General features: G+C 45.5%; 1 protein-coding gene across 2 annotated transcripts in view; it reads left to right on the top strand.

The window, feature by feature from the left end:
• LOC109912388 (collagen alpha-1(V) chain-like) overlaps positions 1-23,753 on the top strand; it is a 103,820-nt gene that overhangs the window by 52,909 nt on the left and 27,158 nt on the right. For both annotated transcript variants that reach the window (XM_048616639.1, XM_048616638.1), the window contains exons 29-43: positions 507-596; positions 2,359-2,412; positions 4,083-4,190; positions 4,870-4,977; positions 6,137-6,190; positions 7,249-7,302; positions 11,917-12,024; positions 14,491-14,544; positions 14,651-14,704; positions 14,814-14,867; positions 18,577-18,630; positions 19,667-19,774; positions 20,380-20,433; positions 23,039-23,092; positions 23,192-23,245. In XM_048616639.1, the coding sequence (XP_048472596.1) occupies positions 507-596; positions 2,359-2,412; positions 4,083-4,190; positions 4,870-4,977; positions 6,137-6,190; positions 7,249-7,302; positions 11,917-12,024; positions 14,491-14,544; positions 14,651-14,704; positions 14,814-14,867; positions 18,577-18,630; positions 19,667-19,774; positions 20,380-20,433; positions 23,039-23,092; positions 23,192-23,245 (1,062 nt within the window). The remainder of the gene's footprint in view (positions 1-506; positions 597-2,358; positions 2,413-4,082; positions 4,191-4,869; positions 4,978-6,136; positions 6,191-7,248; positions 7,303-11,916; positions 12,025-14,490; positions 14,545-14,650; positions 14,705-14,813; positions 14,868-18,576; positions 18,631-19,666; positions 19,775-20,379; positions 20,434-23,038; positions 23,093-23,191; positions 23,246-23,753) is intronic.

The raw sequence follows: 23,753 nt of genomic DNA, 5'->3' as shown, positions 1-23,753 counted from the left end.
TGTTGTCTCCCATTCTCGAAGCCTATGCCTGCTGAACAACTTACTTGGAATATCAACCATTCACCGAGAACTCAAAATCTACAAACTTCACCACTGCTGCTGAATAGAATCAACAGTCAAAGAGTGGTCTCAGGTTTAAAACACAACATCTTAAACACACTGAGGTAATTTTTTTGTAAAAAGGAAGCATAGTCTATTCTTCCTGTCTTTATTCTATACTACCTTTTTAAGCTTATTACATGTATGTATTTGTGTGTGTATTTGTCTCATATTATTTTTCTTATGTTAGTAGGTAATAACATTTCTGTTTGTTTCACTCAAGCAAACCTTGCAATTGTCTCTTTCATTTTGATTTAGTTGTTTATATCTCAAGTGAGATAGCTGTATTTTGAAAAATAAATCAAAACGTTTATTCTGACTGACTGAGTTGGTTTGGGATCCAACTTAACTGACCGTCCTCCTATTGAACTGTAGTTAAGTCATTATCCCTGCATTCTCTTCCACAGGGTGACCCCGGACCACCTGGACCCTCTGGTAAGAATGGGCCCCCAGGCTTGAGAGGATTCCCTGGTGAGACTGGATTGCCCGGATCTCCGGTGAGTAAATGAAGCATTCAAGTACAGCACTGCTAGTCTAAATGACTTGGGAGTCAAGGATTCGACTGAGTGGGAAACAACAGCTTTGTTACGCTGCGAAACCATTCTCTGTGACACTCTGATGATTCTGGGTGTCAGGATTTGAAGTTGTGAGGAAAAATCCAGTGAATTGGACTAAGTGTTTCAGAAAACAAGCCACATATGAGATAACACTCTCCCTCCTACTTTATCTGCACCTACACATCCCTCATCCTCGATCTGCCTCTCCCTGCCCGTTCTGTCTCCCACATCACTGCCTTCTCGCTACTTTCTCTCCTTGCTTTTGCTTTATCTCTATGCTCTCCCTTCCCTTTTCTCTCGCTACTCTCTCTTTCTTTCTGTCTGTGTGTCTCTCTCTCTCTCTCTGTGTCTGTCTCTCTCTCTCTCTGTGTCTCTCTGTCTCTCTCTCTCTCTCTCTCTCTCTCTCTCTCTCTCTCTCTGTGTCTATCTCCTCTACCTCCCATTTCTGCTACCCTCCCACTTCTCTCTGTCTCTGCCCTATTTTCCCTACCACTGTGGGCAATCTCACTACATAAAGCCACAGATTTTATATGGCAATATCCTATAATGCTCCACATGGGGTAATAGGATATTTTTGATAATATCCTGTAATATTCCAAGTAGGGCCACAGGGATGTATGATAATATTTTACAATAACTGTAAAAGAGGTAATAAAGACCTCCAGGTGCTCTGGTTTCCTCCCACAATCCAAAGATGTGCAGGGTAGGTGGATTGGCCATGCTAAATTGCCCATAGTGTTCAGGGATGTTTAGGTTAGGTGGGTTAGACATGGGAAATGCAGGGAGAGGGGAATGGGTCTGGGTGGGATGCTCTTCGAAGGGGCGGTGTGGACTTGTTGGGCCGAATGGCCTGTTTCCACACTGTAGGGATTCTTTGATTCTATGAAGACATGACAATGTCCTGTAATAGCCTCACAACGGGGCGTAGGGATATACGACATTATTGTAGAACACTTCCCCATTAAACTTAAGAAGCCAGACTAGAGCCAACTCTACCTCTATGTGCTCCCCTGACTTTTTAATTCCCTCAATACCCTAAAGCCTATTGAACTGTACCTTGTTTATACTTGATGACTGAACATCCACAGTCCAAGGAGGGAGTGAAGTCCAACGACTCTCAACTCTGAGCAAAGGTATTTCTCCTTATCGTGCTCCTAAATGACTGGTCCCTTTATCCTGACATTGTGACCTCTTGTGTTCCAAATTCCCCATCCAGGAGGAAACAACCTCTGTCCACCTGGCTTACCCTGTCAAGCCACTTTAGAATTTTGTAGGTCTCAATGAGACCACTTCTACATCTTCTGAATCTCACAGAACATTGGCTTAAACTATTCGATCTTTTCCCAGAAGACAGTTCCCTCATCCCAGGAACTAACCCAGTGAACCTTAATTGTACATTGGGTAATCATGCCTTTCCTTGGGTAAACATTACACCCTGTGATATCCAGGTATGGGGTGCCAATACCATGTATAATTGTAGTGAGACTTCCCTGTCACTTGTGTGGTACTCCCAATCTCATTGCAGCAGAATGTGGATATACCACTTGCTTTCTTAACTGCTTGTGGATGGAATTAATATTGGGCAATAGGGTTATATGGTAATGTCCTAAACTGCAAGTGAACATAGGGCCTCTAAATGCTGGGTCAGCCTGGTTCGTGGCTTGCAATTGATAATGAGTTGAATTCTTTCCTTCTTTCGCAGGGTGGACCAGGATTGAAAGGTGGCCAGGGTCCCCCGGGACCACCTGGTCCAGCTGTAAGTATCTGGCTTCGTTGCACTGAGGGAAGGGCTAACATCACCTGGGAAGGGTAGTTTGGTAACCATACCTCAGTGGGTAAGGGGATAAAGCAGCCTGCATTGCCAATCGAGGCAGCTTTGGGACTTGACACTCCTGATCTCCGCTCCCTCCAGGGAATGGGTGAGAGTATTATCCATGACGCCAGTGTTCCTGGTCAGATTGGAGATGGATTGCATCATTTCCAACCACACTCCCCAACCATCCAATGTTATGCACATTGAGACTATCCTTCGCTCATTTTTCTCTTTGCTACCATATGTGGGGACTCATTTTAAATGGACTCTGTTTGTTGTAAAATGTTGAGCATTCCCTTTGAGATGTGCGAGAAATTCAACCCTGACCCCGATTTGACTCGGTGGTGTCACCAGGCTCTGGATTAGAAGGTGAATATTGTAGGCTCCTAAGGAGGAATCTAACTCTGCCCCACACTCCAGGAGGTACAGATTAGCTGTAACAGACAAGAAGCTTAAAGAAGACACAACACCAGGTCCAAGAGTTATCCGTTGACAATCTCTGTCAAGTTGACAGTGGATCAGCCACGTTTGCTAGGGAGTAGCCTGAAGCTGTGCTCTGATACTCCGTTGAAATGGGAATCTGTTCAATTGTCACAACCTTATTCATCATTCAGCTCGATTATCCCTGATCCATATCTTGTCTCTATCTATCCAAGTTGACTCTGTATCTCATAAAGCCCTTGCTGGTTCTGTATTGCAGTTCACTTGGAGAGTCAGTACTGCTGGGTCAATAGGCACTTTCTCCATGTTATAGTTTTGAGGTAAAGATGGTGATGACGGAGGCTCCAACTTTATTATCATATGTTTGACCAGGAGTTCCTTCCAATCACCATCGCCTGCTCATTATCACCGTATTTGGCCAAATAATAAACATCTCTGTACTTGACCTTCATGTTCTTCAGTGGGACTTGAACCCAGATCTTCTGGCTCTTCCAAGCAGATACCAATGAGCCACAAGACTTCCTTAAATGTCCGAACCCAGCAAAAGAGTCAGGGGGTGGGCATGCAGTGGAGACATTTTGGAATGAGACTTTGCCCAGTGCTCAATCATTTTCCATCAATTTCTTCACTTTGGTTTGGACAACAGGGAACCTGAAATGTTTCAGGATAGCCAAGCACATGACCATGTGGCCCTGGATTTTTTTATTCCTTCGTGGAATGTGGCTGTTGCTGGCTGAGTCAGCATTTGTCACCTGTCTCCTATTGCAGAGAGGGCAGTTAAGAGTCAAGCACATTGCAGTGGGGTGGAGCCACATATAGGCCAGATGAGGTAAGTTCAGCAGATTTCCTTCCTTAAAGCACTATCACTGGGACAGGGAGCATTCCTCATCCCCTCATACATTGCAGGGAGGGGTTCTGTGTTATGCTGTGTGACCTACCAAGGACGATGACAGTGGGGCAAGGGAATTTGTTGAAACATTCATGTCCTGTGGTGACTCTCATATTCTGAGGTTGAGCCAATTTCAGATTATCCGTGTGTTGGCAGTTACCCAGAAAGTTTTCTTTCTCCCCTATCTCTGGTGAATTTATGAACTTATTTCCTCTTTGACCCCTTTCACCCTACCACATTCTCTTCCATATCCCACTCCTCCCCCACCAATCGTCTGTTTCAGGGCTCCCCTGGAGTGAGAGGCAAATCAGGACCTGGGGGTCCCATCGGTCTCCCAGGACGTCCAGGACCTCAGGGACCGCCTGGCCCAGCAGGGGAGAAAGGAGTGCCGGTAAGTCTGCCCTTTGGCTTCTGAAGAGGGCAGTGGGCCAAAGAAGCAGGTCGCTGTACTGCACCCATTGGTTCTGTACCTATTGGTTGTACCATTCTTGCTGTTCAAGGGCTGTGGGTACCAGTTATCTGTTGGATGATGGGGAGTGGGCTAGGGGATCGAGGGTTGAGGGTGGGGAGACGGGAAGGGGTAGATGGTCCCTTCAGTTCCAAAGAATGGGATGGATAAAATGTCCTTCGGTTCCAGAGGGGGAAAGTAAGCCAGGACAACTTTGAAAAGACACGCACACTACTGCAACTAGTATTGTGTACCTCAGAATGGTGCTCCTGTACCACTGTAGCGTCAGAGAGGCGTACAGCACAGAAAAAGGCCACTCAGCCTTCGAGTCTGCGCCGCTTGACATCACTCGAAATGTCACTGCTTTGTTTGTCTTTCACTGCTTTTTCTCTGTGGGAGGAGGGAGGGTGGGTTCAATGTGAAGGAGAATGGTGGGCTGTCGAGTTGCTATTTGTTTTGTCGGGGTGCGGTGTTATTGGAGCTTTTAGCGAGGTGAGTGGGTTGGGGTGGGGAGTAAACCATACCCTTGATTTGAGGGCTTAAACAGCTTCGGTTGCGGGGAGGTGTGCTCATGGCTTCCTGTTTGCCAACTTTCTGTTTTCTCTCTCTCTTTGATATGCAGGGTGGTAAAGGCCCGATTGGTCCCGCTGGCCGAGACGGTGTCCAAGGCCCTGTCGGACTTCCAGGGCCTGCGGGCACCCCTGGAGGCCCTGGCGAGGATGGCGACAAGGTAAGGTCAATTTTGCTGGTGGCAATGTTTCTTCAGGTGAGGGGCTCAGAGCATCCCCTTGGGAGAGGGGTGGGAGGATGGTCCTATCCCTGGTCTCCCACAAAATCCTGGGAAGAGGCAGCAGGTGCCACACAAGTGAAGGTGCCCATCTGGAGCTGGAGCCATTTCTACATTTCTACCCTGTGGATGAAATTATTTCCCCCCACCCATCTACTATAAATCTCTTGCCTTTTAATTCTTCTCCCCTGGTTCATAGATCATAGAATCCCTACAGTGTGGAAACAGGCCCTTCGGCCCAACAAGTCCACACTGACCCTCAGAGGATCCCACCCAGGCCCATTCCCCTATACCACTCATCCCTGAACACTATGGGCAATTTAGCATGGCCAATCTACCTAGCCTGCACATCTTTGGACTGTGGGAGGAAACCAGAGCACCCAGAGGAAACCCACGCAGACACAGGGAGAATGTGCAAACTCCACACAGACAGTCGCCCAAGGGTGGAATCGAACCCAGGTCCCTGGTGCTGTGAGGTAGCAGTGCTAACCACTGAGCCACTGTGCTGCTTGTTCACTCCCTCTGCCTAGAGGTACATAGGTACACTTTGGTCTCCCCTCAGCCACCTGCTTCCCAAAAGAAACAACCCCAGGCTGTCCAATCTTTGCTTATAACTAAAAGTCCAATTAGATCCACATCCTCTGCAAATCCCCTCTCCTGCTCCTGCCGAAGTCCCCTCTACTGCGTGGTAAGGGTAGCAGGAGAATTGGATTTTGGATTTTGACACATGGAGGTGTAGCCTATATGATAAACAGTAGAAATTGGGTGATCGGGGTGGGGGTGGCGGTGTGGGTGGATAGTAGACAGTGGGGTTGCTCTTGTGGTGTCCTTCTAAGCTGTCCCATCACTGGGAAATATGTCTCAAAGTAGTGTCCTGTGCAGTACCCAATGCTGGCCTGCCTTTCCAGTGGAAAGTAGTTGTGGCGTAAACTTCACAAGAACACGAAATTTAGCAGTGTGCAACATCAGACCACTCCTATCTTGTGGGATTTCGTGCAATATGGGCAAATCCACTGTTAAACTGAATAAAATGATCTGGGTTCTCGGAGTTAATTGTGAGTGAGTGGGAGGTATTCTTTATTTCTCTTTCCTTGTTCTCCAGGGTGAAGTAGGTGAACCTGGACACAAGGGGAGGAAGGGCAACAAAGGTGAACATGTAAGTACAATTATCAGTCTAAGCTGACCCCAGGTCGGGAGGGGAATTGTGTCTGGAGGGTCTTTGATTTGAAACTTCATTTCATAGCAGAGTAACCGTGTGAGTTGCAAAGGATGGTGTAACTAAATGGATATTGTCTTCAGTATATCTCTATCTGCGCCCAAGCTGAACTGTATAAGCAGGCAGTTTTGGTGCCTTGGCCTGTGAAATCTCGAGATCTTTTGTCCAGCTTCCTTCAAATTTATGGTAGCTAGGTTTCATTGTATGGCTGGGCCTTGTTGTCTAGGCTCTGTGGAATTTCCATGGGGCAACTACAGCTTGTGGAATTTATGGCCTTTATTATCTAGGCCCCTTGAAATTTATTGGCCTGTTGTCTAGCCTTTATAGAATCTCTGTGCCTTGTTGTTTACACTTTTGTGGAATTTCTATATCTCCAAGCTTAGGTTCTATGAAATTTATGGGCCTTGTCCAGGCTGAATTTCTAGGTCTTGTTGTCAAGGCTGCATGGAATTTATGGCCCTTATTGTCTTAACTTTGTGAAATTTATGGGCCTTGTTGTCAAGGCTTCATGGAATTTCTAGGCCTTGTTGTTGTATGGAATTCCTTGGATTTTATGTCTATGAGCTGTGTAGAATTTCTAAATCTTTCAAGGCCCAAATGAAGTATGAGGGGACAGCTGTTGCAGTGATACTTTTGGAATGATGGGTCTGTCCCTTATGCAGAACAGGCCAGAAGGTGGAGAACAAGATATATATGAAGGCCAATACTTAATTAATAAGAAAATCAAATGAATATCATTCAGGGTCTCCTTTCCACCTCTAGCTCTGTGGCAATTTAGAAGTTTCAATAGCCCTGTCTAATCAGTTAAATCAATGGCATTAATAAAACTATTAGGATCTTTTAAATTAAAGTGTAGATTAACATAATGTACAAAATGCACAGAGTGTTTAGCTGTTGTCTAACAGTAGTACATAAGTAATTCTTGATGTAATTGTCTTTCTATGATTTTTGTCCATGGGATTTATAACATCTCATGTGTGTTTTTCGATTTGTTTCAGGGTCCACCTGGTCCTCCAGGTCCAATTGGTCCCGTTGGTCAGCCAGGTCCTGCAGTAAGTACACACCATTACTGGGAGTGAGCAATTTTTCTGAACCTGGTCTGCCACAAAGACGAGAATTGACTGCTGTGGGTCATTGGGCAGTGCTCTCACCTTTGGGCTCACAGGTTGTGGAGTTCGGGTTGGAACAAAATATCATTTCCATAGAATCATACAATACTCATAGCAAGGGGAAGCAAGGGTATTATTACTGGACAATTTTTTAAAAAAACACTTAGTAATGCGCTGCGGATCCAGGTTCAAATGTCACCATGGTAAATGGTGGAATTTGAATAAAATAAAAACAGTTGGAGTCAAGAGTCTAATGATGACCGTGGAACTGTTGTCAATTGCTGGGGAAAACCCTATGTGTTACACTAATGTCCTTTAGAGAAAGACATTGCTGTCCTTATCTGGTCTGGTCTATATGTGACTCCAGACCAACAGCAATGTGGTTGACTCTAACTGCCCTCTGAGCAAATAGAGATGGATAACAAATGCTGGCTGAGCCAGCAAAGCCTAATCCGTGATGAATTTAAAAAGAAACAAAAAAAATCCGCAGCAGAGTTCCTTCAGCCCACTGAGTCTTTATGCCAAAAGTGCATGAGCACATACATTAGTCCCACTTGTTCCTGCACAAGGCCTTGAATATTATGAATTTCAAGTGCTCATCCAAGTGGAGAGATAGCAATAATTTGCAGATGCTGGAATCAGAGTCAATATGGTTTGGAGCTGGAGGAACACAGCAGGACGGGCAGTGTCAGAGGAGCAGGAAAGTCGATGTTTTGGGTTTATGCCCTTCAAGAGTGTAAACCTGAAACATTAACTTTCCTGCGCACTGATGCTGCCTGACTTGTTGTGTTTCTCCAGCTCCACACTGTATTGACACTGCTCATCCAAGTACTTTTTTAATGGTTGTGAGGTTTCCCACCTCAACTACCATCTCAGGCAACACATTCCAGACCCTCATTGCCCGTTGGATGAAAAAGATTTGCCTCAAATTCCTACGAATCCCTTCCTGCCTTTCACTTTTAAATTGTGCCTCCTTGTTATTGACACCTCGACCACTGGGAACAGCTGCTTTCTATTTCCTATTCGTGCCTCTCATAATCTTATATACCTCTATCAGGTACTCTTTCAGACTTCTCTGCTGTAAAGAAAACAACTTGAACTTATGCAGCCTGTCTTCATAGCTGAAATGCTCCACCCCAGGCAACACCCTGGTGAAAAGTGGGGCACTGAGGCGGCAAGATATGATTGAAGGTGCAGCTTTCGCAGCTGAGTCAGTAAAAGACTAAAGGTGGATGTAAAAAAAACTCCCGTGTGGTTGTTTTTGAAGGATGACAAGGGAACTCTCCCTAGTGGCTCCTGGCCCAATATTTATCTCCAGACCAGAATCAGGAAAAACGCACTCATTGGCCATTGTTGTACAGCTGTTTGTGAGAGTTTGTTGTGCGTAACGTAGCTGATATTTCTACACTAACAATGTTTGGGATGCCCCACGACACTGGCCAGCATTTAATAATGATTATTCTGAACAAGGAACAATAAGGCCATTCAGTCCTTTGAGCTTGGTCCCCCATTCAGTAAGATCATGGTTGATCTGTTTCTAAATGCAATTTTAGACTCCTGCACGATCTCAGTAATCTTTCACCACCTTGATAATCAAGAATCTGTCTACCACGGGGAGTTAGCAGATAACACATACAATGATTGCTTGCATTTATATGACACCGTTGGTGATACTTCAGAGGAGTGTAATAAAACATGTATGGAGGCATTAGGGAGGGTGACCAAAATCTTGACTGAATTTGGTTAGTTTTAAAGATAATCATAAAAGAGGTCATAGTCAGGGAGGTTTAGAGAGTGAATTCTTGACTTTGGAGCCCAGGAAACTGAAGGCATGGCCACCAATAATGTCAGGGATTAAAAATTAGGTCTGCTCATTAGGCCAGAATTGGAAGAGTAGGAAATCTCGGAGGGTTATTGGGCTGGAGGAGATTGTAGTGATCGGGAGGGAGCGAGGCCATGGAGAGATTTGAGACCAAGGAGGAAAGCTTTAAAATTGAGCTGTTGCTTGATTTGGAACTGATGCCAGTTATTGAGCACAGGATGAAATGAAGGAACAGGACAAGCTCTCAGTTAGGACACTGAGGCAGCGTATTGAATGATCCCAAGTTTAGGGAGGGTACAATGTGGGAGAACAGTTGGGAACACGTTGGAGTAGTGAACTTTTGTAGATTCATAAAGCACTTGGATCATGTAGAGTAAATCTATAAAATTGGAAAGAACTAGACAGGGTAAACACAGGAATGACTGTGGCTTCAAAATTAGAGGTAACAGTCTAAGGATATGAGGGAGACAATTTGGACTGAGATGAGGAGAATGTTTTCACCCACAGAGTGGTGAGCCTTTAGAATTCTCTATCACAGAAAGTAGCTGAGGCCAAAACATTTAATGTTTTCAAGAAGGAATTAGATATAAACCATAAAGCAAAAAGCATGAAATGGTATGAGGAGAAAATGGGGACAGAGTATGGATGATCGGACATAATCATATTGAATAGCAGAGCAGGCTTGAAAGGCCAAATGGCTTACTGCTGCTGCTATTTTCTATGTTTCTAATGTATGTCATTCCACCAGCCTTTATGGAGATTTGCTACACACATACGTACTCCCACAATCGTGTCAGATCAGTACTGGTTACTTGAGCTAGTTATTCATTAACAATTTTAAATGCTTCAAACATATTCCTGATTTTAACAAAGGAAAAACAATGAAGTATTTGTGGGAGATGGAAATTGATAGTTCAGATGGTAGATTTAGGTGAGAAACAGGGTGGAGGTTCGAGTGGAGAATAAACATTGGACTGAATGGCCTGTTTATGTGCCATGTATCTTAGTAAATCCTTGGGGATAGGATGGAGCAAATATTCAGACACAGAATTAAAACGTGATCAATTCAAATTTTAAGAAAATCACAAACACAAGAGGGGGACAATTTTAGAGATAACAGTGTGGAGCTGGAGGAAAACAGCAGGCCAGGCAGCAACAGAGGAGCAGGAAAGTTGACGTTTCGGGTCAGGAGCCATCTTCGGCTTTGCGGTGGGGTTATAACTCACTCAGTAAGAACTGCAGATGCTGGAGTCAGAGATACCACAGTGTGGAGCTGGGGGAACACAGCAGGCCAGGTCCCGACCCAAAACGTCAACTTTCCTGCTCATCTGCTGCTGCCTGGCCTGCTGTCTTCCTCCAGCTCCACACTGTGTTATCTCTGACTCCAGCATCTGCAATTCTGACTATCTCCCAGGGCGGCAATTTTAACCTGAACAGTCCATGAGGGAGCCTACAGGATTGGGCTGGGGGTGGCAACAGGACTCGGCAGTGAGGATGCAGGAAAGATGTTGCACCCTTTTGCTTGGGACTGGGGGCGGGGTTCGGAGGTGGTGCAGTTTACAACCAAGGGGACATATTCTCTGAATAAGGGCAGGTCATTTAAGGCTGGGTTGAAGAGGATGCTCTTCTTTCTAAGAGAATTGGACCTTTGAAATTCATACCCTACATGGTAGTTCAGTCAAGTTTGTTCAAGACTAAGATTGATCAGTTTCTAGATACTAAAGTTACCCATTTAAGACAGAAATGAGGAGAAATTTATTTTCTCAGGGGTAGTGATTCTATTGAATTCTTTACCACAGAGGACTGTTGAGGGTGGGTCATTATGTATATCCAAGGCTGAGACAGACAGATTTTTAATCAATAAGGGAAGCAAGGGTTGTGGGAAAAGACAAGTAAGCAGAGTTTAAGATTATCAGAACAGCCATGATCTCATTGAATGGTGGAGCAAAATTGATAGGTTCAATGGCCTACTTCCGCTGCCACGTCTTATGGCCTTATACCAAGGGATATCGGGTCAGTGCAACAGTGGTCTTGCTGTAGAGATCAACCATTATTTGGTTGAATGACACAGCAGGCTTGAGGGGCTGAGTGGCCTATTCGTGCTCTTTTTCTATGTTTCCAATGTAACACTGGTAGTACACATACCCCCATCCCCATCCTCTGGTAAAATGCCCAATATCAAGCATGACGCAAGCTCAGCATCGCAGCTGATCCAGTGAGGTTAAAACAACCGTAACCTCACCCACTCCCAGAGCACAGATTGAGCATCTCAGAAACCTGAGTGAGTGATTGGTAAAAGTTATGATGATACTCGTGGTGCAGCAAGGATGATCAATTGCCAGTATAAGCTACGCTGGGCAGCGAATCTCCTAATGTCTGCCGCACCTCTGGGCAGGCAGGTCCAGAGGTCCAGACCGACTCGAAGAATGGCAACCATCTTAAAGGGGCCCTCCATTGCAAAGCTGAAACTCCAGCCTAGAATTCCCAATGGAGGCATATCTCAGTCACCATAGTGATGCCTCGTTGCTCCACTGGCATATGCATGAATGCGTGGAGCTGATTAGTTGCGACAGAGGGAGGGTGATGAGTGTGGTGGGAGAGGCAGGTCGCTCGATTGGGACCCACAAATAGAATTCAGTCTGACTGGAGAGGTCTCAAGATGCTTAGGTCAGAAGGGTCCAAAAGGTAGCTTGAGCCCAGATCTGACACTGTGCTGCCCCCGTTTCCTCCTGCAGGGTGCTGATGGAGAGCCTGGCCTGAGGGGCCAGCAGGGACACTTTGGACAGAAAGGTGATGACGGTCCCAGAGGCTTTCCAGGATCACCAGGACCAATTGGCCTGCAGGTCAGTTAACGGGGCTAATCTGTGGAATGCCTGAAAGGGAGATGAGATGGGTCTCGTTCCTCCCAGTGCCAGTAGAGGGGACAGGATGAATAGGTGGCACTTTGAGAGGTGGGGAACATACTTGGGCGGGGCAGAGTCAAACACTGAAGGTGGGGGGGCATCCAAAGGTCGAATATTTTGGGGATAGGAGTCGATGAGGACAGCGGGAATATTTCAGAGGGATGGGGAATACTGGAGATGCACAGTGGGGAGGTCAAACTGGGGCACGAGGGAACATACTAGGAGGAAGAGTGAACGTTTTGGGAATAGGGGAATGGGGTTATACTGAGATGGGAAATATACACTGGGCGAGGGCTATTCACTGAGACAACACCTTGTGATAGACAGGACTAAGTGATCCCACATGAACGAAAAATGATCCCACATCCAGTTGTAAATGGTTGTTGATGGTTAAACAAGTCATTCGAGAACTAGGCTTCACAAGTATCCCCATCTCAATAACGGGGGAGACCAGCACACCAGTGCAAAAGATAATGCTGAAGCATTCACAGCAATCTTCAGCTAGAAGTGCCGAGTGGGTGATCCATCTCAGCTGCCTCCTGAAGTCCCCAGTATTATGGAGGCCAGTCTTTTACCAACAGCTCATTTCACGTGATATCAAGAAACAGTTGGAGATACAAGATCCTGCAAAGACCCTGACAACATTCCAGCAACAGTACTAAAGACTTGAGCTCCAGAAATTGCCACACACCCCTAATAAAGCTGTTCCAGTACAGCTACAACTCTGGAATCTACCCGACAATGTGGGAAATTGCCCAGATGTGCCCTGCACTCAAAAAGCAGGTCATATTCAACCCATCCAATTACCACCAGTCCACTCTCTGAAAGGTGTCATCAACAATGCTAACACGTGCACGTTGATGTCCAGTTTGGGTTCCGCCAGGACCACTCAGCTCCTGACGTCATTACTGCCTTGGTTCAAACATGGACAAAAGAGCTGAATTCCAGGTGTGAGGTGAGAGTGACAGCCCTTGACGTCAAAGCCACATTTGACCAAGTGTGGCATCGAGGATCCCTGGCAAAACTGAAATCAATGTATATTGGGGGCAAACTCTTCACTGGTTAGAGTCATGCCTGGGCACATAGGAAAATGGTTGTGGATGAGGTCAGTCATCTCAGCTCCAGGACATCTCTACAGGAGTTGCCCAGGGTAGTGTCCTTGGTCCAACCATCATCAGCTGCTTCATCAATGTCCTTTCCTCCATGATAAGGTCAGAAGTGGGGATGCTGACCGATGATTGCACCATTTCCAACTCCACAGGTGCTGACGCAGCCCTTGTTCATATGTAGCAACATCCAGGGGCTGATTAGTGACAGTTACTATTCGTGCTACACAAGTGCCAGGGACTGATCATTCCCAACAAGGGAGGATCTAACCACTGCCCAACATCCAATTGCAAGACTCTCTCTGAATCTCCCACTATCAACAACCTGGAGGAATCAGAACTGGAATTGGACTAGCCATATAAATACTGCTTGGACTGCAACAGTTCAGGAAGGAAGCTCACCACCAGCAAACAGGAACGGACAATAAAAGCTGGACAAGCCAGAAATGCCTACGTCCTAGCCCTTTCCCATCTCTTCCTTAACACTCCACCCTTTTCCATTTCTTACTTCACAAACCACCCTTTATCATCTCCTTCATTCTCCTCCCTTCACCATCACCTACCCATTTGCTCGCACCCCCATCAGCTCCCACTGTCAGGTCCTCTCTCTGCCCTGTTCTGATCACCTGCGCAACACACAACTTGCATCTGATTCTCTTCCCATATTCTCACCCCAACACTTCTCCTTTATGGTCTACCGCCCCACACACTCCTCCCTTTCAGTATCCTTCCACAACACACTTCTTCCTTTCAATCTCACTTCCCAACACACTCCTCCCTAACCTTCCTCCCCCAACATATTCCTCCCTAACCATCCCCCCAGCAATTTCCACCCCCCCGACCCCATCCTCCCTACTAACCCCCCCCGCCACGTACTCCTCCCTAACCACCTCCCCCCCAACACATTCCTCCCTAACAATCTCCCCCCCCAAAACATTTCTCCCTAACAATCTCCCCTTGCCACATACACTTCTCCCTAACCATCTTACCCAATACGCTCGTCCCTAAACATCCTCCCCACACACTCCTCCCTTACGATATCACCCTGCCACATATTCCTCCCTAACAATCTCCCCCTCACCCCCCACTCATAGTCCTCCATAACAATCTCCCACCCTACATACTCCTCCTTGGTGACATCCCCCACCCATATGCTCTTCCCCTGTGGTCTCTCGACTGACTTGATTCCCTCCCCTGATGCAGCAATTCTTTACCCTGTCAAGGGTTTGAATTAATACCATGTGATATCTGGCTCTGACTCGAAGGCAAGCAGCTAATTTGGTCATGTTTTATTTTGTAGGGAATGCCTGGGCCTTCAGGAACCAAGGGTGAAACTGGTGATGTTGGTCCCATGGTGAGTTTCTGTCCTGGTCTCTCTATCTGTGACACTGTCAGTAACCCACTCCTGCAACACCCTAAATATATATCCCTCACGACTCTTTTTGTCTTTCCTCTCACAGGGTCCACCTGGTCCTCCTGGTCCAACAGGCCCTGCAGGTCCAAATGGAGCAGATGTAAGTGTTAGCCTCATTTCTCTACTTGAGTAAATAGTTGATTGACCCATGGCAATGCTCAACCCCTGAACACATTCTCATGTCCTATTTTCTGTCCCTTCGTCCACAGGGTCCTCAAGGTCCCCCCGGAGGCATTGGCAACCCAGGGTCCATTGGAGAAAAGGTAAGATGTTGGAAAACCCAGAGGAAGCAGGAGATGCATCGTGAGTTTGCACTTGAGTGAGAGGTGTCCATATAAAGGGTGTGAGAGTGCACGAAATTGGTGTGGATCAGGCACTGGTCATATTTAATCAGCAGCTGTGGGTGGCCCAAGTTGCGCACATGCCTGACACAATAATAGGCTTTTCATTCTGTGCTTTGTTGTGGCTTGCAATTGTCGGGGAGTGGTGGGTTGAGCAGGGCAGAGAAAACACCTCATGCTCGTGCTCAAAGTTCTCCCCAAAAAATACAATGTTCCCACCAACTTGTGGGTATCTCATGCCCAAGATTTCCCACACTGGAGCCATAACCCCCATGGAGGTGCCAACCATGAGCAGAAAGATCTCGGTGTCCATGTGCATAGATCACTGAAAGTTGCCACCCAGGTTGATAGCGTTGTTAAGAAGGCGTACAGTATGTTAGGTTTTATTGGTAGAGGGATTGAGTTTCGGAGCCATGAGGTCATGTTGCAGCTGTACAAAACTCTGGTGCGGCTGCACTTGGAGTATTGCGTACAGTTCTGGTCACCGCATTATAGGAAGGATGTGGAAGCATTGGAAAGGGTGCAGAGGAGATTTACCAGGATGTTGCCTGGTATGGAGGGAAGGTCTTATGAGGAAAGGCTGAGGGTCTTGAGGCTGTTTTCATTAGAGAGAAGAAGGTTAAGAAGTGACTTGATAGAGACATACAAGATGATCAGAGGATTAGATAGGGTGGACAGTGGGAGCCTTTTTCCTCGGATGGTGATGGCTAGCACGAGGGAACATAGCTTTAAATTGAGGGGTGATAGATATAGGACAGATGTCAGAGGTAGGTTCTTTACTCAGAGAGTAGTAAGGGCGTGGAATGCCCTGCCTGCAAAAATAGTAGACTCGCCCACTTTAAGGGCATTTAAATGGTCATTGGATAAACATATGGATGATAATGGAATAGTTTAGGTTAGATAGGCTTCAGATTGGTTTCACAGGTCGGCGCAACATCGAGGGCCGAAGGGCCTGTACTGCGCTGTAATGTTCTATGTTCTATGTTCTATGCATCTCCTTCTGGCCTTGGTGGAGGCCAATCTCGAACTGCAGGAGGAAGGTATGAACATTCGATTTGTGAGAAGGTGCAAAGGCCAGGTTAGGCAAGAGAGCAACAACATGACAGGAGCTGGAAAATCCAGGGAAGTGTGGAACAATTCATTTTGTCAGAAAAGAGAAAAAAAGAATATTTTTCAAATTTGTTCGGTGTGATTTTAATGTCCTTGCAGACCAATCTCAGAAAAGTAACGTACAATCACAGGCAACAATTAAGATAACAAAATAGAGGTTGAAGTTTATTACAAGCAGATTGGACTATGAGAATAAGGAACACTTGCTGTGATTGTATTGGAACATGGGACTTATGAGGAGGATTAAGCCATTTCGCCTTGCAGGTCACCTCCACCTTTCAATGAGATCGTGACTGATCTGACTGTGGTTTCAATTCCACTCTCCTGTTTGATCCCCATGACCATTGACTCCCTTGTCTATCACAAATCAAACAACTCTGCATTCAGCATTTCAAGGACCCAGCTTCCACAACTTTCTGGGGAAGTGAATTCCACAGACTAACACATCTGGAGAAAAACATTGCCCTCATCTGTCTTCACAGAGAAACATCTTATTCTATCTCCTATTTCTAGATATTTTCTAATCAACCTAATCAGTGATCTTTAATATGACTAGAGGTAGGGCTTGAATCTGAGCCCCCTGACTCAGTGATAGGGATACTTCCACTGCACCACAAGAGTTCCCCTATCCACAGTTCTCATCTCCCTAGTAGAGGAAACATGCTTTGAGTATCCAGCCTGTTGTCCCTTCAGGCAGCCATCCTCCTCCTAAATGCCAGTGTAAAAAGGCTTAGTCTGTCTGACCTTACTTCATAGGATACGCCCTCATCTGCGAATTAGTCATGTTGAATTTCTCCAGAGTTGGGCAAAGGTGAGACCACACCTGGAATACTGTGAGCAGTTTTCGTCTCCTTGTCTCAAGAGGGATATCCTTTCAGATGGGACGCAGTGAAGATTCACCAGATTAGTTCCTGGGATCAGAAGGCTATCCTATAAATCAAAGAACTGCTATAGCACAGAAGCAGGCTATTCTGCCCGTCATGTCTCTAAATGAGCATCATGACTTAGTGCCATCCTCCTGCCTTTTACATCTGAAGGCAGATTGAGGAGACTGTGCCTGTGCACTCTAGAGTTTAAAAGAGTGGGAGGTCATCTCATTGAAACTTAGTAAGTTTTTAAGGGGCTTGACCAGGGTAGAAATTAAATTTAGCCTGACTGGTGAGTCTGGAACTAGGGTGTCACAGTCTCAGAATAAGGGGTCAACCATTTAGAACTATGTTGAAAGAATTCTTCATTCCAGGGGTTGTGAGCATTTGGAGACCTCTAGCCAAATGGATTGTAAAGACTCAGTCAGTGAATATATATGAGTGAAATTGGTAGCTGCTTTGTGTCTAAGGGAATTGGGGAGCTGAGTGTCAAGTAAATTTGGAGTTGCGAATCAGTCATGGTCATCTAGACCGGTAAAGTACATTCAAGGGGACGAACAACCTACGCTTCTCATTTCATCTGCTGTTTAAAATTGTGCAGTGTTTTGATGAGGCGACTGTAGAGAAGATGTTCCACTTGTTGGGGAGACCAATAGTAGGGCTTGTAAATATGTGACCCCAATGGGGAATTCTGCAGAAGGCTCTTTATGCAGAGTTTTGTTAGAATGTAGGATAGTGACTGAGGTGAACAGGACTGATACACTTCAGGGAAACTGGAGGGGTTGACAGATATGCTGATTGTCTGATATGCATGGGGTGGAAAGAGGCTTGCAGGCAGCATAAGCACGAGCCCACATCATTTGGGATGAATGGCTTGTAGACTATGTAATTGATGTACCCAGTTAGATCTAATTTGGTTGATAGCTATACTGGGTCACGGAGTCAGTTTGGCAGTTAATAAACACCGGAAGTCACTGATTGTCTCGAATTCGGGAACGTGAAGGGGCAGTGTTAGAAAAAAAAATAAAAGTAAACTCAAGCTGTGTTGGTCAGATTGTGCTGATCTTGGGCTTTTTAAGACTACAGTTTAGGTGAGGTGAGAAAGGGCATGGTTTAACGATCCTTGGAGTTGCTGCAAATAAGAGATATTACAATGTGATTTGGGCAGTATGCAATGAATTAAACAGCAAACCAAAGAGACAAGAAATGACTACTATAGCTAGATGAGCAGTAAAAAAACAGAAACATAAAGGAAAAATAATCACACTTTAACTATAATATATATTTTGATAATTTTGACAATCTCTTGTATTTTATACCTGAAAAACTGAGGAGTGGATGCATGAATTGTATGTTATTTGTAATTAATTGTATGGGGTGGTGCGCAATCACTGAGGATTCACTTGAGCCCCTATAAACAGTAATGTGTAGGATATTAGATTAGGAAATGCATGCTTGAAATGTGCACCTCTAATTAAATTTTTATAAAAGTTCGCAAAGATTGACTCTGTTTGCATTCTACACCATCTGACTTTCTGAAATATAACAAAGTTGTAGTCTATTGTAAGTCGAACCAGAGGGATCATGAATATTTCTTGAGCTGCTACAATTACTGTTCACGCAGATGCTGACAATGAATGCTGTCTTCCCTGTAGGGTGAAGCTGGAGAATCCGGTGCTCCTGGAATCCAAGGTCTTCCCGGGCGAAAGGTAAGTACTTGTGCTTTCAAGGTGTAAAAATGTTTTAGCCTTAACACATTCGGAAGTCTAGGGTGTAGATTTAGACCGTGGCCAAATGACAGCGAGTCAGAGTGATCTGTAGCTCAGTGGGACAGGAAGGGAGGTGCAATAATCTGGCACCCAGATCAAACTAAATCAGAAATCCAAACAAGGTTTGCCTACCCTCTCTGGTATGTATGAACATCCCATAGTATTACTGGAAGAACAGTAGTCATTTCCTAGCTAGCATTTACCCCTCAACTAATGGCATCAAATAACTTCTTTGATAATTATCACACGTGAGATCTTGCCGTATACAAATCAGCTAGTTTTGTGATTCAATAATGTGTGATATGGAGGGGAAAAATTCCAGGCAACACAGAGTTCCCTCAATTTAATGTTATGCATGTTAGGTACTGCATGTTACTTCATAGTGAATGCACTATGCCTCTTAGCCCAATTCAAGGGAAAGGTTTCAATTTCTACATGTCAAGCCATTCCCTTTGTCCCATCTTTGCCTCACCACTAGCAGTGTTGCTACTCTGGAATTCCTTTCCCCAACCCACTCTCTTTTCTTTCCCTCCAAGCTTCTTTGCAAAAGCCCACCTCTTAGACCAAGTTTCCAAGTGGGCAGCAGTACCTTTGCTTGGTATCCCATCTTTGCCTAAAAGCACCTCTGTGGCACCAAGTGGGACATGTTAATTTTTCTTCTCTTCATCCTGATTTGTTGTTTTTTCCCAATGCAATGCAAAGACTAAAGTGGGTACCAATCATGTCATGGGAATGGAAGGTGGGTGAGGCTGGTACAGTCTGGGCTGTCTGTCGGTCTAGGCCTGCCTGATGAGGAAAAGTCTCTTGCACAAATGGCTGAAGGCCTGTGTCTGAAGGTAGTATAAGCCACGACAGAGGATGTGTCACTGGGTGAGTAAGGGAGAGGCAAATTGAGTGAAGTAAAATGTGAACATCAATTTAATAGGAAGCTAATAAGTGGTCTTTTCTCAAATGCTGTGTTTTTATTTAAACGCAGGGTCCAAAAGGTGAAAGAGGAGAAAAAGGAGAAACTGGCCAACCTGGTGAAGCTGGGCCTCCAGGTACTAGAGGGCCCATTGGCGACGATGGACCCAAGGGCAATCCTGTAAGTAGGCTGCAAATCTGCCTGATGGCTGCATTTTTGATTCCTAATGTATTTGGTGCTCAGAGAACTGAGGGGTTTAGCTTCTTTACTACTGGGGAAAGGTCTGATATTCAATTGAACTGTAATTAAAAAAGGGGGAATGTTGAAAATACCTAGCTGGTCAGACAGCCTCTGCAGAGAGAAAGAAATAGAGTTTATGTTCCAAGGATGTGTCCCTCTTTTGGTATTTGTAAAGAACTGCCCTCTGTACAGAATTGATAGAAAACCTGTTGTTGGGAAAAAAATACCCATCTAGTTCATCAGTGCACTTCAGGGAACAAATCTGCTATCCTTACCTGGTCTGGTCTACATGTGACTCCAAACCCACAGCAGCTTAATTGCCTTCTGGGAGATTAGGGACAGGCAATAAATGCTAGGCTGCCCAGCAACACCCACATCCTGTGAATGAAAAACAAAACAAAAAAATATGGGTTTCATGTTGATCGAACTCTCAACCTTTCAATGCTGATCTTGATGTACAGCTCTCCATCCACAGGTTACAAGACTGGTAACTGCTACAAGCCTTCTGACCTCTTATTTATTCCATCTCTTTTCTCTTACTGTAGGGTCCTGTTGGCTTCCCTGGTGACCCCGGCCCTGGTGGTGAACCTGGACCACGTGTAAGTGTGAACAGGCTCTAAGTACTCAGTATCAGCAATGATGTTTGCCAGAACTTTGCCCTTTCATTCCTTCTATCCCTGTTTCCATTGAAGGCACCATTGTTTCCATCCCTATTCGCTCTTGATAACTTTGGTGGCTATCCATCTTTTTGATCTGCTGCAGTCCAAAGGATGGGTGTAAGAGGGGTGCATGCATGTTCACCCACCATGCTGGTGGGGGAAGATTTCTGCGATTTTGACCCAGCAACAGTGAATGAATGCAACATAGTTCCCAGTTGGAATGGTGAGTGGCATGGAGGGGAGCTTGCAGATTGGGGAGCTTGCAGATTGGGGTGTTCCCTTGTATCCACTGCCCCATCCTTCTAGATGGTAGAGATTGTGGGTTTGGAGTGTGCTGTTGGAGAAGCCTTTTTGAGTTGCTGCAGTGAACCCTGAATATGGTACACATTGCTGCCATATGCATCATTGGTGGTGGGAGTGAATGTTTTAAGGCCGTGGATGGGGTGTCAGGTGAGTGGATTGCTTTGTCCTGAATGGTGTTGAGTTTCTTGTGTCACATTCATCCATACAAACCCCGGTTTGAGATTAGAATTATACTGCATTTTCCAGGTCTTCCTCTTTCCTTCCTGTGTAGAATCTAAACTGATCAAACTGATCAAACTGCCTTTTGCTCCAGTCTATACTGCCCATTCATTTGGAACTTCGGTCTCCTTCAGGCATCTGTTTCGGCTACACTCTATAGCCTTTTGAAGTAAAAGCTCATTGTAAGCCAACTTAGAACAATCCTTTTGACAACTTGGCATATACTTCCACTCAACTCCACGTCAGAAGGTGCATGGTTTGAAACCTATTGAAAGCATTCTTCAAGGCTAGAGCTTGGGCTCAGAATTATGTCCTGATATCCAGTGGTTTTTCCACCATTAGGTGAGTGTGACTGGCCCTTCCCAGCCATATAGGACTGATCACAGCTGGTCGTAATGATGGTGACAGCAACAGTCTGTCCAAATGTTACTCATCCTCACTCGACTTCAAGGCATTCAAGCTGAAAACCTATTCATTGCTTCGAGCTTTACCTCTTGCTTCCTTCTACCTTAACAAGGCATGTGTTATGGATACTCAATCCAAAGAATCTTCCCCAAGTTCTCCATCCCAGGCTCTTCAATTAAAGCAGTTGACCAAAGCAGAATGATGTAAATGTGAACACTGCTGTTTTTATATAGAAACAGCTCTTCTAGATATGAAAACTCTGTGTGGACAGGTTGTTCCAGATGAGAATATTGCCTCTATAAACGGATAGGATGAACTACATGTGAACATAGCTTCTATATTTAGAGACACAGACTTCCGCAGAAAAACAGGCTGTTCAGGGTGTGAATATTGCTTTCATCTAAAAGGAAATGTAATTCTAGTTCATTGCCCCTATCCAAGGGTAGGCTGTTCTATGATTGTACACTGCCCCTTTTTTGTGGGCAGAGGTAGAGGTGGGTAGAATGTATTGCAATTTGCCAAAAGAACTGCTCTAGATTGGCTGACAAAGGGCTTATGCCTCAATTCTGCCTCTGTATAGAGACAGGCTGTTGTAGTTGTCAATAATGTTCCAATCTACAGACAATGAACTTGAGAAGTGAGTACTGCTCCGATGCATGAACAGTTTGCTCTCTCTATGAATACAGCCACTGTTTGTCAACGGTCTGTTCTATATCTGAGCATTGTCCCAGTGTGTACCGACAGACTGTTCCAGAAGTGAATGCTTCCCCTACAAGGTGACAGGCTGTTCTAGGTCTGAACACTGTCCTTGTATGTGGACAGCTTTTGTACGACCTGTAGAAGGATTGTCAGTAACACCTCTACAGAAAGGAAATAGCATTTCATTCTGTCCTATCCCTATTGATATGTCCATTTTTTCATGTATGTTCTCCTTGAGATCCTAATTCCTCTGAAGAAGGGTCTAGGCCTGAAACGTCAGCCTTCCTGCTTCTCTGATGCTGCTTGGCCTGCTGTGTTCATCCAGCTCTACGCCTTGTTATCTCAGATTCTCCAGCATCTGCAGTTCTTACTATCTCTGAAACAATTTTAACCCCACTGCGAAGCCTCTTCTAAGGATGCCTACCCTGAAGAAGTTACCCTCCTCCCTCCGGAAAAAGATTTTCTGAAGAAGGGTCTAGGCCCGAAACGTCAGCCTTCCTGCTCCTCTGATGCTGCTTGGCCTGCTGTGTTCATCCAGCTCTACACCTTGTTATCTCTCTCCTAATTCCCCCCCTTGTATACCCTCTCACCTCCCTGTATTCCCATGCTTTTCTCACTCAAAACACCACACCTTTTTTTTTCTACAACCTGTCAGTTCTGGATGTAAACATTGCCAGGTAGCAGTCTTGGAGTCTGTTTTCTTTCTCCTTTGGAGCTTAATGGTGTTGTGCAATGTACCCCTAGGTTCTTGTGGTGGTGACAATCTATGCTATTGGCGTGTGTACCTACAGTCTTGGGAAACAGCATGGGAAATGGTTAACCCAGCGGATAACATCTGAAAATGGAGGCATACCATTATGTTCATAACTGATCCATTGTAGTCATTCTTATGCTGGTCTTTTTATTTGTCTCTGTTTAGGGTCAGGACGGTGTCAAGGGAGAAAGGGGAGAGACTGGGGAGCAAGGACAAGCTGTAAGTAGTGATGGAGGGAGCTCTCTGATTCTGCAATGTTCCAGATTAGTCTGTGTATTTATTAACATCTGAAACTCGCTATCTTTCCTTCCTTCATAGGGGTCTCCTGGTCCAACTGGTGAAGTGGGACCTCCAGGTCCACCAGGAAAGAGGGTAAGCAAATATTTTCAAGAATGTTATTAAGTATTCAGAATCTCTTATCTGACAGGATTTACATAATGTGATGATTCCCCAGAGGTTGTGTGAAATCGGTATCTGGATCTGGGGGTGGTGTAAAAGGTCTATATCAGGTCTGGGGGAGCTGTGTGAGGTCTGGGTCTGAGTCGAGGGGAGTTGTGTGAGGTCTGTATCAGGGTCTGGGGGATCTGTGTGAGACCTGTATCTGGGTCTGAGGGAACTGTGTGAACCTGTACCTGGGTCTGAGGGAACTGTGTGAACCTGTACCTGCTCTGAGGGAGCTGTATGAGGCCTGTATCTAGGTCTGCTGGAGCTGTGTGAGGCCGGTGTCGGGGTTTGGTGGAGCTGTGTGAGGCCTGTGTCGGGGTTTGGTGGAGCTGTGTGAGGCCTGTATCTAGGTCTGGTGGAGCTGTGTGAGGCCTGTATCTAGGTCTGGTGGAGCTGTGTGAGGCCTGTATCTGAGTCTGGGGGGAGCTGTGTGAGG

The sequence above is a fragment of the Rhincodon typus genome, chromosome 35, assembly GCF_021869965.1.
Source record: "Rhincodon typus isolate 14 chromosome 35, sRhiTyp1.1, whole genome shotgun sequence".
In the NCBI taxonomy this organism is placed as follows: Eukaryota; Metazoa; Chordata; class Chondrichthyes; order Orectolobiformes; family Rhincodontidae; genus Rhincodon; species Rhincodon typus.
Note: the sequence above shows the minus strand (reverse complement) of the source record. Positions and strands in the feature narration are given on the sequence as shown.